We start from the raw sequence: 13,982 nt of genomic DNA on the forward strand, positions 1-13,982 counted from the left end.
TGCATACCATTACATCTTTTAAGAGACAATAATGAGAAAGAAAAAATAATGAAAAAAGTCATTGTTAAATACTGCGAAGTAAGGATAATTTATTCGAAACAAATGACATGACGTTCAATGATTCATTATACAAAATACGCTGCTAATTGCGCCATTTTATCTTTTGGCGGTTTCGGTTTGCCCCGATTACGACTCTTGGCGTGACCTCGACCACGTGTGACGACTGGTTTCGAAGCTACCGCACGATGCTTTTCTACCAGCGCGGAAAAGACAGGTGTACAAAATACACAGCCGGACATTTCGGTTGCCTCATTAGGGAGTTTACTTTTATCCTGAAATAATAAAAAATACAATAGAGTACATATAAGAGAGCATGGTTTCTGTCGCGTTGATAAAAGGTATAGACTGCTTTAATCAATCTGTATTGTGAACAATATATGTCAGAATGAAAAAAATAGAGAGCTAACAGAACTCGCTATCTTTTAATAATCCTCTTAATAATCATAGATTAGTTATCAAAAAAACATTTGTCCCTTTTATTTCTAATAGAAAGAAAAAAATATAATCTGTTAAATATCGCACTATTTCTTTTATTTCATTGCGATAAATCGTAATCTGATTTATTTACGAGCAGTCTATGTTTTCTATATATCGATGATGCAAAATTCTACCTGTTTGTACTCGACGGTTACTAATTGAGCACCACAGTCGCATGTATCCGTATCGACTGTCACTTTGTGCGCGTTCTCGAATAGATGGATAATAACATCGCAACGATTACATCCCAATTTCCACTTGGGTGCAGCTGAAGGATCGAGCACGAGAATACCTAGATCGCATTCTAAACAGCTGGACAAGCCGTTAGAATTCATACCGTGCGGACACGTCGGATGTGTGCATGAATTGCAACCGCTCATTCCTTTTTTCATATCCCTAAAAAAGATAGAAAAAGGACTTTTAGTTTTCTTTTTAGATAGGCTTTTACATCTGATTCTTAGGCGATTAGTGAGATACCTGAACGGTGGATTGTTATAACAGTACGGGCAAAACGTATAACTTTTTCCTCGCGCTCCGGTCGACCATGAAAGTAATTCAAAATCATCCAATGGACATTTTAATTCTTTGTATATTCGTATGTTTCCATTTTGAGGTAAATTGTAAGTTTCGTTACAATGTGCGCAATGCATTCTGGATGGTTTAGTTTGTATATATTTCATGTATCGACGACATTTACCACATCTGTAATATATAATAGACAATTGAAAGTAGTAAATATATAGATTTATAGAAAGTAAGCAAAAAAAATGTAATACAGTTATTGTCGTGAATATTGCTTTATGTACCTAGAGTGTGCTTTGCCGGACGCCGACAGAGGAGAGAACGAGACTTCAAACAACTGATCCATAGCTTCTATGGTTTGCACAAAATAATGAAACTTTTGTTTAAATATTTCCACAGTATGTTGTAAAACAGCATGAAAATCAGCGCGACCTAATGCTATTAGATTCAGTTGTTCTTCGACTGCAGATCTCATTGTGGGCAAAACTAATTCAGGATCTATCTAATGAGAAGAAAATATATGTCTTACAGAAAATGTATTATCATCAGTATTACAAATCGAAATCAATTACCTTCTGGTATCCGTGAACCAAAACGATTCCGAGAGAAGTGGGCACTAATTTTCTGCCTGCTGCGACAGTGACATAGTTTCTAATACAAATATTATTTATATGTACAGGGATTGAAGCGTCCGTTCCAATACCGTGTTTTTCCATGAGAGATATCAATTCCGCTTCTGTTAAATAATCTGGCGGTTGTGTATAACATTCGACTAATTTTGCCTGTAATAGTAAAAAGACAGGCTCTATTATATTATGAGTTACTCTCTTTTTAAATAGAAAAATTAATACAAGTACGCGATAAAGATATCTTTTACCTCTTGTATGTTTACTTTTTCATCGAGCGTAAATTTTGGCAGAGTATCACTATTGCCGAGCGCTTGCCAAGTAAGAATACTTGTGTATCCAGGACTTAGCAAACTATGGCCAGTTGCTGTAAATATTTCCATGCCTACCTCGAATTTTATTGTAGTGCTCATGTACTTACAATCCCGCGCCAACTATAAAATTCAAAACAGAGAGGAAAAGTATGTATATAATGTCAGTAATTATTCTCTCTCAAAGTTTCATAAATACTTTGACACATCAAACATACCGTAGCAATAAAATGTCGTGTTATGTAATCGTACAATCTCCATGAATCGCCATCGAGTTCGTTTCTCGTTGCATGTTTCATGGGTGTTATAGGGGGATGATCGCCTGCGTCATGACCTTTCTTTGGTCTATTAATACCGGCCGCTATTATTTTACGAACTTCTTCGCCCCATTCCGGGCTATTTTGCTGTTGTTTCAATGTTGAACTGGAAAAATAATTATTGTATATAATAAAAGTAAATCACATGAGCATATCATATGTGTAGAATTATGGTGACAATTGATCTACAATTATAAATTTTACTATATCTTACAGTAAATCAAAATTCTCGGGATATGATGTCGTTTCTGTTCGTGGGTAACTTATGTATCCTTGAGTGTAAAGTCTTTCTGCAATTTGCATTGCATGTTGCGGACCCATTCCCAATCCAGAACTTGCAACTCGCATCAATTCCACTGTATTTAAAGCTATAGGTCGCGATTTTGATTTTTCTGTACTTTGTATATTTACTACACTGTGCAAAAGATTATTTCACATTTTATAATCTTTCCAATTTACACTAACTAAATAATTTTAAGAACATATAAAGTACAACTCACGTTGCTCGATCGTGTTCTTTAACATGACTTAGAAACATGTTTGCAACTTCTTTGTCAAAAGAACGTACACGACTCCAATTTAATATAATATCCTGCCCATCAGAAGACTTAATAGTTACCTTAAAATAATATGAAAAAATTGTATTATATTATTATTAATACAGTATGTTTCCGAGTATATATATATACAGCATTACATACTTGTAACACCCAATATGGATCTGGTTTGAAAGTTTGGATTTCATCATGCCTTTGAACACAAAAGCCTAATGTTGGCGTTTGGCATGGGCCATAAGAAATGAGAGATACATCCAAATCTCCATATTTGCCCTAAAAACGTGTAATAACATATATTGCAATATTTTTTTTAACATAATATGTAGTGCAAAAACATTTGCAAAAACATACAACTCACTTGAAAAAATTTAGTTTGATATCGTGTAAATGCACAGCCTATTCGTAAATCTAACTCTTGACGTGCATCAACGCTTTTTGCTTCATTTTCATTGGGTTTTATCAGATTTGCCAAAGCAGATTTTATATCCTTTTCTGTGATAGCAGAAAATCGTGCACGCCATATATCCTATTAAAGATAAAATTATAAGAATTTGTCCAAATAAAAAAGATCTAAGAGAAGGTTTAAAAGCTTTAATAGTAATAAATAATGTAAAGTAACTTGCATTTATATGTAACTTTCTATGCATTCCTTGTTGTACTGCATTTATAACTTCGAAACAAATATTTTCACCTTCCTTATCGCAATCTAGCCATAATATTAAATAATCACAATGCGTTCCTTCCTTCGCCAGGAAATATGGTATTTTCAGTTTAGGTACTGCTTCTTTTTTCTCAGTTGGACACGAGAATAATTCTGCCTGAAAGCAGTAAAAAATATTTAATTATTAGAATAAGAAATTACAATAACAAGAATTGAAAAATAAAGTAAAGTCTATCTAAAATAATATATCTAATTTTACCGGATCCACTTTGTCCCAATTGTTGTACTTTCCAATGAAATCCAATGTCATGACATGTCCACATACAGAAGTCATTTTAAAATTCACCGTCTCAGATTTGAATTGTCCGACCCATTCGTGGACCGAACAAGATCCATTTAATCCTAGAAATATAATACTCATAAAAAAAAAGGAAGTAAAAAAGAGAAATATATTTTGAGTTGTGTCAATCTACCTTTCCTGGTACTACATCGTCCATTGCTCAATATATTGGCGAGAGATGCTGCCAAAGAGGGTTTTTCAGCTACCATCAAAGCGGTTTTCATTTTGCTATAATTATTTCGTTCTAAATATTATTGTTACACAATGAACGAGATTTCCATTAGCGTCGTCTTTGGCGTCGCAATCTAAACGAAAACATCATCACTTGTCCGATTCTTGACATCAGAGAGAAATCTAAGAAAGATCATGCCGCTGTTTTTCATACGACGCTTTTTTCTTGCAGTACGCTAGCGCCAACTGGATTCATTTTAGAGCAAGCAGAACTACATAGTCAGGACCATTTTTCGATGCCATGGTAAAACAAACCGGTTGGTTCATGTCTGTGCTAAATCTATATATGTATATATAATTATTATGTGCACTTGAAAAATACACTGAAATATTTATATTATGGATTTATTAATATATTTCATTAAATATTATTTTAACTGCGTATTATAATCTTTTTTTTATTTTAATACATTGTTATGGATAACAATATACACATATGTATATATATATATATTAAATTATTAAATTTATATTATATAGAAAGAGAGAGAGAGAAAAAGAGCATACGCTTCTTATTCGCATATCTTCTCCTTGACGTTATTTACGCGTGACGTCAACGATATATGGTATGTGAGTATGAAGCGGAATAAGAGAGGGAAGAACGTACGTGACACGTGATCCATGACAGCTGCGAGTCATTCATTCCGAGTCCGGCCGTACTGTCAGCGTGCGCACGTGCTTTTACTCCGACGCCGGCACGTGCGCCTTGCGTTTGCGTTCGGTCATCTCGAAGTCGAGCTCGCCGTAAACGTTACTGGCGACGATAATACGTATAATAAATACTACGCGATAAATCTTAACGTGTTAAAATACGTCTAAAGAGATTAACTAGATTAGCCATTGGTTAACGTCCTTTTACAAAAGCAATGTCTCTCTCTCTCTCTCTCTCTCTCTCTGCGAAAAATATTCTCCTAGTAATTCAGAAATAAATTTTTAAGATTAGTGTTCGTACGAATAGCATTTCTGCGCGATCTCTCCTCTTAAAATATCTTCTAATAATTAAAAGAGACGAATTGTCTAGAATATTCAAAAAATTTTCTAGATTATTGTATCTTAACAATATTATTGTTCGTGAAGCACATAACTACTACATACATATATACTCTTTGCAAAATATATTCTTCTAACAATTCAGAAACGAATTCTTGAGCATATTAAAAGATATATTATTGTTCGTAATAAATTGCATTTCTTTTCATCTCGTAAAGGTAAAGAAATTAATAGAAAAAATAATAATTATAAGGAAATATATTTCCGTGGAAAATCGGTAACTTAATTATTATAACCAGAATATAGAATCCTATTCTAAAATCAAAAACCAAACCGGAATCAGGAGCGATAACGATTCTGTAAATGTCTTTTTAATACGGTTAATCGGACTGAAATCGTACTAATATTCTCTGTTAAATTTATAACATTAAAATCATAAGCGAATTGTTAAATTATTTTCGATTTACGATCCTTTTTCGATTCTTGTCATTCATTTCTACAAAATATTTCTGTTACTAATTTTTTTATATTTTATCTTTTTTAAAAAAAAGCACACATAAACATGTCAAGTCTGAAAATTGATTGCACTGTCTCTTTTTTGCGATGTCAACTGATTTTCTGTTCTATGTGTTGTGTTTATTTTGTATCATGAACAGTCATTGGAAATTAAACAAATTCTGTTGAATATAATGTATTTGTGATGTACATAATATATATATAGATGTATAAATATAAAATTTCGATTTTTCGTATGATATCTTGTGAAATCTGAAATATATATATGTGATAGATATTTTTGCCAGATATTAATTTTAGCGTTAAAATGTTAAAGGTATTTTTTTAATATTCACTCCCTCTATCAATAAATCAAGATGCGTTCTCGTGACACGAACATTTGGATGACAGTCAGGACTTTCTCTGTCATCAGGGGGTGGTTTTTAGCCGGTAAGAGTCCGGCATAACCCTGGTCCGGACCAGGGTATCCATGATGGATTTTCCACCTCCTCCGCCAGTGAAAAAAAAAAAAAAAAAAAAACCCTGAAAATCAATATTTAAAACGGAGTCTATTCTAATTTTTATACTACTAGAAATAATTTTGCTATTGTGCCTCGTTGGCCGATACGATAACGTACGTGCCATCCGATAGCCAGTATTCCATAGGAATGTTTTCTCTTACAGTGAAACCATGTATTTTATAACATTTTTTGTTAATTTTGGGAGTCATTGTCTGTTTAGCCTCGTCTACAATCGGTATATTCCATCAAACGTTCAAATCTATTAATAGGACAAAATATACTGCAAATTAAAGTGTGAGTTATTCGAAATAGGCTTGTCATTATACACATAACCACGGATAATATCCTCTTTTGTGTGAACAGTTCTATTGTTATCCGTCCACTATGCGACATTCTTAATTGGCATTCTTAATTAGCACTTCCTGATCAGGCATATCGAGTGTATTCATCTTACCTATTAATATTATTTCTTAACTTCTGTCGGCAGTTTGTAGCATAAACAACACATTATATATTATATAAAATATACTGTTACATATATATTAATTATTTGACAAGTGTAAAGTTGGTTTTACTTTGGAAATTCCTGCAATTAGTATGTAAAAGTCTCCCAATTCCATCTGACCATCGCATAGGTTTAATCGACGGCCGTTTATAAAAATATACATCTGACATTTTCAAACACTTTCAAAAGTGAAATACAGACCGTCAATCTATAAAAAATATTATTTATTATATTACATATTATTCATATTCAAGATTGATTTATATTTATTTATGTCATTTTTATATATGTAAATGTTTTAAATTGTAAATTTATACATTTAATATTCAATAATAACAGCGAGAGAAGCCTTTCCTCTGGTAAAATAATTATATTTATCGTTTATCTCAACAAAAGATTCCCGGAATTCGTAGACATTCGTAGAAACGTTTGAATGTTCATTGCCTCTGCATTTTGATGGATAGGCACTTTTAAATGTTGGTAAAAATTTCAGGTTTGATATGTGTCTATGTTATTTCTATTTGTAAATTGAAAATACGGGAATTTATGTAAAATATATATATTACTATGTAGTTTAGCTGCTAGGTGGTGTGTCACTTTCAGTTTCTCGCATGTATCACTTGCAATGATGCTGAGTTTATAAGAAAGTTTCTTCCGTCCGTGTAGTTGTACTTGCTTCGGCAGTACATATACTAAAATTGGAACGATACAGAGAAGATTAGCATGGCCCCTGCGCAAGGATGACACGCAAAATCGTGAAGCGTTCCACATTTTTTGTTCTCAGCTAGTTTAGATATATTTTTAATTTTTATTCCAAAAATAATAAAAAAATGAGAGAGGAAACAATTTATTGTAACTTTTATATTGTCTTAAAGATAATTTTTTTATTGCACATAAGTATATATATATATATATATATATATATATATATATATATATATATATGTGTGTCAACCAATTTTACAAAGCATTTCTCATATTTTTTATATATAAACGTATCTTACTTACAGTAACTTAAATCGTTATATATGTTATCAAAGAGGGAAAGAGAGAAAGAGGGAAAGAGGGAAAGAGGGAAAGAGGGAGGGAGGGAAAGAGGGAAAGAAGGAGGGAGGGAAAGAGGGAAAGAAAGCAAGAGGGAAAGAGGGAAAGAGGGAAAGAGGGAAAGAGGGAAAGAGGGAGGGAGGCAAAGAGGTATCGTTCTTTCCGCGGATTTTAGCGATATCTTCTTTGCGAAATATGTTTTCCTATTCATGCAGAAGCGAATTTTCGAGCGTTTTAAAATACATTACCGCTTGTGAAGTACATTGTCGATATTTATGTAAAATATTTTATTAACAAAAATTGAACTTTCGAGGATATTAGAAGACACATATTATTAATCGCGTACGAATATGTCAATTGCATAATCGGCATTAATTAACAGTAATTAATAAAGTTTCTTTTCCCCAAATTAATATATCAAACTTCCTGCTTTTATAATTGTAAATTCAAAGCGACAAATAGATGAATTAAATGAGTCAACTGATGAATAGATTTACAGTAATTGAATAAAATAAAATTATATATTATAAATATGCATTTATATATCATATATATAGTTATATAAATGTCTCTTGCAACAATGATCTCGGTTAATTAATTTCGATGCCTTATTAAAAATTTCAGATAAAACATAGCCAGAAGGATACGTGATGAGAATGCTAGAAGGATGCGAAAAGAAAGAAATCAGAAAGTCAATAATATATTGCGAGATGTTCCGCGGTAAACGAAATTCGAATTCTCTATTCGATCAAAAATCGAAAAGATTGATTAGCTATCGATCGAGTCTGCATGAATTATTCAGTTCAGGAAATTAGAAACGCCATATCGAAATAAGATAATGTATTCGCAAAGAATGAATATGATATAAAATTTAATATAAAATATATTACAAAATGTATAAAATACATTGTAAAATGTACAAAATACATATTATATATAATTAATTCAATGTTACATATAGAGAATTAATTATATTACAAATATATTTTACAAAATTTAATTAAAACGTCATCGAGAAAGGCAATTAGGAGCTAGCGCAGGTGTATACAAAATTTAATATAAATTATAATTTTAATTTTTAATTCAAAATAATTTTATTACATAGAATTATACGAAATATCCAAAATTGACCTATATAATTTATTAGAAATTTTTAAAACGTAATTGATATAGTCTATATCACGACCAAAAGATCGAATTATTAATAAATTTATCGATACGTCTCTTTCAATTAAGAAAACCTAGAATTTTAATGGAATTTTATGTTATTGTATGTATTCTTCCATTTCGCGTAATTTTACTTTTTACAATAAATATAATACAATAAATATAATTCATACATATAATATAACGCAACTTAAATCTATCTCTTACGCAATAATATCTTATACTATTTTAATAATATAATATAATATTTAAAATTCATATTTAATGTTCATATAATCTTATGCAATATAATATATAACATACCATAAATACAATGTTATACCTGTATAATATACATCTTAATATAAAAAATATGCATATAATATACATATTATATACGTACATACAATAAGTTACATGTACAATAAATAAGTTACATTTTTTTACGTTTTTCATAATTAAACTAAATTTTATTATAAATATAATTATAATTTTTACCTAATAATGTTTTAAAATTTGTTTTTACAGTTTTTATATGTAATTTATATTTAATTAATTTTTTATTTTATTGAAAAAAATATTAAATTTTTATATTTTTACAATTTTATATTATTTTATATTTATATTTTTATATTTTTTTTTTACAAATAAATTTAATTTTATAATAGCTATAATTTTTCTTTTATTAAATTTTATGTTTTTTTTTAATTGTCTTAATAACCCTAGCAGACCTAATTCTACTAGCTACATCAGTAAAAATTCGATAAAACAAGATTTGGGGAGTCCTAATTGGAAATTTGCGATTACATATTTTTTACGCATTGTGGCCAGAATTGACCACGTATCTTCAGCCAGTTGGACCTACCTTTTGTTGCTCCTGGCTATTTATTCTGACTCGATTTCTACGAGCCAAGAATTGAGGAAGAAAAACAACTTCTTCTACTGCCGGTAATAATTATCACCGGCAAATAAGACGACTTATATTCATTTAGGATCGTATGATATTATAATACAATCGTTTTGTAAATGCGTATCATTAGTCGTCGAAAGTTGCAAAAGATATATAACAAATATAATCATGTATATACCGAAAAAATTGTACTCAAAATGTAGACTTTATAAGCCTTCTTAATAGATATTCTTAATAAATAAGAATAATTTTTTACCGTGATATATTTTAAAACACCTAATTTATAATGAAATTAAAACTATTGTATATGTTAATATATTATGTATATTTAACTTGTCAAAATTTTAATAAATAGCAAATGTCCATTTGTAAAATTGCTTTTTTTTGTTATTGGGATTCATAATCTCAAATATTAAATAATATAATGATAAGAAAATATTCTATTCAGTATATAAGTATAAGAATTTATTATTCTTACTTGCTAAGAATATCTGAAAGTACTCTTTAGAAGATTTCTCTCTTAAACTAATTGTAAGAAGATCTTCTTAATGTTTATTTTAAAGAAATATATTATAAAGTTAAATGAAATATTCTTAAGCTGAGAATATAATTTTTTCGGTGTATGTAAAATATATTAGCATGCATATCAATCCCTCTGTCGGCGGGTCATTAAACATTTGTATCTTTAAAATTGTTTTATAAAAATCTAATATATATAATTAAAATAAATATTTCATGTATGTCTTGCATAAAACTGGAATAAATCATATATTTTTATTTTTTTAAATATTTTTCTTTTTCTTTCAATTTTAATATACAAATGGTATATCTATTTTAACAAAAGTTAAAAAAAAAGTAAATGAAAAATGTAATATAAAATTTTCTTTTGGAATACGTACAAAAAGAAATTTTTTTATAATTTAAAATTGACCCAGAGTACGGCATGCATGCATTCCGCCGAGGGTTAAAGCAACGAATTTATCTACAATCTACATCTTTATCTACAAGTCTATTAATCTACATCTACAAATCTCTACACAAATCCGTTGCTTTAAAATATAATAAAAGCTTTTTGTCACTCACCGACACTGATGCGCAACAGCGGAGTTGTCGATATTGAAGCTATATGTTATCTGTAACATACAAATATAAAGTCCAAATTATAGCAGCGATTTTAAATAATTAATATTAAAGAATTTATTATTATACTTAATAAATATTATACTTAATAAATTTATATTCGATGCGTACAATAATAAGCAGATATATATAAATATGGAACAATTTTGTAAATTAAAAAAAAATTTTTTTTTAAATAAAAACTTTATAAGATTTATGTAAAAATCTTTATCTCTGAGTTTCTCTTCATTAAATCATTCAAATAAATGAATCGAATTCATTCGTACAAAGGATTTATAATAATTAATCTACAAATAATAATATACAAATTATATTTACCCTGGGGTTGCTCCGCCGATGCAGGATGCCTCTCCTAGGCCTCCTCCTCCTCTCAGATTGTAAGGGACGTCAGGAACTATTGTTTTATACGCGCGATATACTTTTTTTAATTTGCTGAAACGGCACAAAAATAAAATCGCGCAATATTTTAAATCGTACGAAAGTAAAAACGCGCGATAGTTTGGACGGCACTTCCGCACTTTTACGCGTGATACTTTGACGGCACTCCCGAATTTCGAAACGATCGAAAATCCCATTTCATCACGCACGAGAATCATACTTGAAGTCGACAAGTCGGGCGCTACCAAACTCCGAGCAAGAGTTAAATCCTTCAGTCGACGTCCTCAATGCGATACGTATTGCTGGTAGACGATGCAAGAAAAGGGACCCATCAACGATTTATTCCAACAGTCGATCGACCTCTAATCGATTAGGATCGAAAGCTGTTGTCGAAGCAAACCGTGTAAACGTTGTTGCCCAGTAAGAAATGCCGATTGAAAAAACGCCGATAAACGACATCGATTCGACATCTTCAATCAATCATTTTTCACTGGAAAGCAACGCTGAGAGAATCCCATTTAGTCGGCGTCAAATACGATCCGCGACAACAATTTCGTGATCGAAATCAGAATTATATGAGAACACGACCGTGATCGCGATTACGAGACAAAGCTGAAACGAATGTGAATAATAGCGCGCTATGCATATGTCACCGAGGTCCAATGTTATTACTTTATTATATTTCAGAATCTCTTTAAACGTATTTTAACACGTTAAGATTTATTGCATAGTATTATTATACGTATTATCGTCGCGAGTAATGTTTACGGCAAGCTCGACCTCGAGATGACCGAACGCGCACGTGCCGACGCCGGTGCCGGAGTAAAAGCACGTGCGCACACTGACAGTACGGCCGGTGGACTCAGAATGAATGACTCGCGGCTGTCACGAGTCACGTACGCTATATATTCTCCCCTCTCTTATTCCGCTTCATACTCGCATATCATCTCGTTGACGTCACGCGTAAATAACGTCAAGGAGAAGGTATGCGAATAAGAAGCGTATGCTCTTTCTCTCTCTCTCTTTTTTTGTCCTCGCGCTAAGCAATAACAAAATCGCACAATACTATATATTATTTGACGCGTTAGAATATATGTACATCAAGTGATTCTAAAATACATGTAAAATTTCTTAATGTAAAATTCCTTATATGAATCAATATTCGATACATTTAACACGCTTTAAAGCGTGTGTAACGCGATTATGAAATACAATGCTTAAAGTATTTTAACTAAAGCAATGACCTGCAGTGTACAAACTGTACAACGATTCTATTTTCTTGTTACATTTATTATAATGAGCAAACATATGTAATGAAAATTATGTCAATGGTGTTAACGATTATTCGTGAAAAATAGAAATCTTCTAAGATACAATTAATTATTATGTATATTGTATCTTAGAGATTTATTATATTAAATAATATTCTTTATGTGGGTATCTTTATATGTACTATTATATTTAATACAATAAATCTCTATAAGATACAACATATATACAATTAATTGTATCTTAGAAGATTTCTATTTTATATATAAAATAAATATGTAAATTTATATTATACATATATTTTTTTATATATACATAAAATAATTTTAATAATTTTTTTAACAGAGTACATATATATCTATATTGTTATCCATAACAATGTATTAAAATAAAAAAAGATTATGATATGCAGCTAAATTAATATGTAATGAAATATATTAATAAATCCATAATATTTCCATATATTTTTCAAGTCCACACCATTATATGTAGATTTAGCACGGACATGAACCAACTAGTTGTTTTACCATGACACCGAAAAATCGATTTGACTATGTAGTTCTGCTCACTCTAAAATTGATCCAGTTGGCGCTAGCATACTGCAAGGAAAAAGCGTCATAAAAATGGCAGCGTAGCCCTCTCAGGTTTTTTTCTGTTGTACACAAACTAAAGCAAATGACTGGCTTTACAAAAGAGTAGCCGACACTGGAAAACCTCATTGTGATATCTACTGTGAATATGTCGATTCTTCCATTGATAACGAAAATATATATCACAAAATATTTATCTTCGAAGCAACGAAAACGGTAATATCATGTTTTTTAATTATCTTCGGGCCCATCAAGCCCAACTTATGGTTGATTGTCTTTACTAAGTACTACATATTTTATTTTTATTTTAAAATTATTTGATTTAAATATAACGGTACAATTTTTCGATATAGAAGTCAACAAAAGATTTTTAATAAATTTAATTTTATATACTTGTGAAAAAAAAAAATAAGTATTTGAGCTAAAAACAATATATGTATATGATTTTTGCAGTTTAAAAGTTCACAATAAAGTAAATCAAATAATAACTTTTCATCAGCAGCTTTTATATATTGTATATTTGTATAGGATGTAAATAGTTTGCAAAGTAAATCATAAATAAAATATAATTTAGCCTTCAATATTGAAAATGCTAAAATTTTGAATTGCTATATAAAAATTTGCTATACAATATCATTATATTTATTGCAAATGTTCAATCAAAATTAAATACTAAAATTAAATATCAAAATCAAATACATTAATTAATGTATTTTATTTTGATATTTAATTTTAATTAATATATTTAATTTTGATATTTAATTTTAGTATTTAATTTTGATATTAATAAATTAATATTAAAAATAATATTGAAATAATATTAATATTAATAAAAAATAAAATAATATTATTATTAAATATATAAAATAGTTAACTATATTTTATAATTTGA

General features: G+C 29.9%; 1 protein-coding gene and 1 non-coding gene across 2 annotated transcripts; one reads left to right on the forward strand and one right to left on the reverse strand.

Annotated features, from left to right (window-relative positions):
- Positions 1-61: 61 nt before the first annotated feature.
- On the reverse strand, positions 62-4,230 carry Top3beta (DNA topoisomerase 3-beta). The gene is made up of 14 exons (XM_072901142.1): positions 4,005-4,230; positions 3,791-3,933; positions 3,494-3,688; positions 3,229-3,396; positions 3,015-3,143; positions 2,814-2,932; positions 2,528-2,728; positions 2,215-2,419; positions 1,937-2,119; positions 1,632-1,841; positions 1,344-1,561; positions 1,015-1,239; positions 672-933; positions 62-332 (listed from the first exon to the last, which is right to left on the reverse strand). The coding sequence occupies exons 1-14, from the start codon at positions 4,093-4,095 to the stop codon at positions 126-128; spliced, it is 2,556 nt and encodes an 851-aa protein (XP_072757243.1). The 5' UTR covers positions 4,096-4,230; the 3' UTR covers positions 62-125.
- A 3,051-nt stretch (positions 4,231-7,281) lies between these two features.
- LOC140670755 (U6 spliceosomal RNA) lies at positions 7,282-7,388 on the forward strand. The gene has a single exon (XR_012047612.1). It is a non-coding gene; the product is annotated as a U6 spliceosomal RNA (small nuclear RNA).
- Positions 7,389-13,982: the final 6,594 nt, after the last annotated feature.

This window comes from Anoplolepis gracilipes, chromosome 10, assembly GCF_047496725.1.
Source record: "Anoplolepis gracilipes chromosome 10, ASM4749672v1, whole genome shotgun sequence".
Classification (NCBI taxonomy): Eukaryota; Metazoa; Arthropoda; class Insecta; order Hymenoptera; family Formicidae; genus Anoplolepis; species Anoplolepis gracilipes.

Coding starts and splice junctions, on each gene's coding strand:
- Top3beta (XM_072901142.1), bottom strand. CDS start 4,095: ATGAAAACCGCTTTGATGGTAGCTGAAAAACCCTCTTTGGCAGCATCT. Junction 3,689..3,790: donor ATTGGGACAAAGTGGATCCG/GTAAAATTAGAT, acceptor TACTGCTTTCAG/GCAGAATTATTCTCGTGTCC. Junction 2,120..2,214: donor CACGACATTTTATTGCTACG/GTATGTTTGATG, acceptor TGAATTTTATAG/TTGGCGCGGGATTGTAAGTA.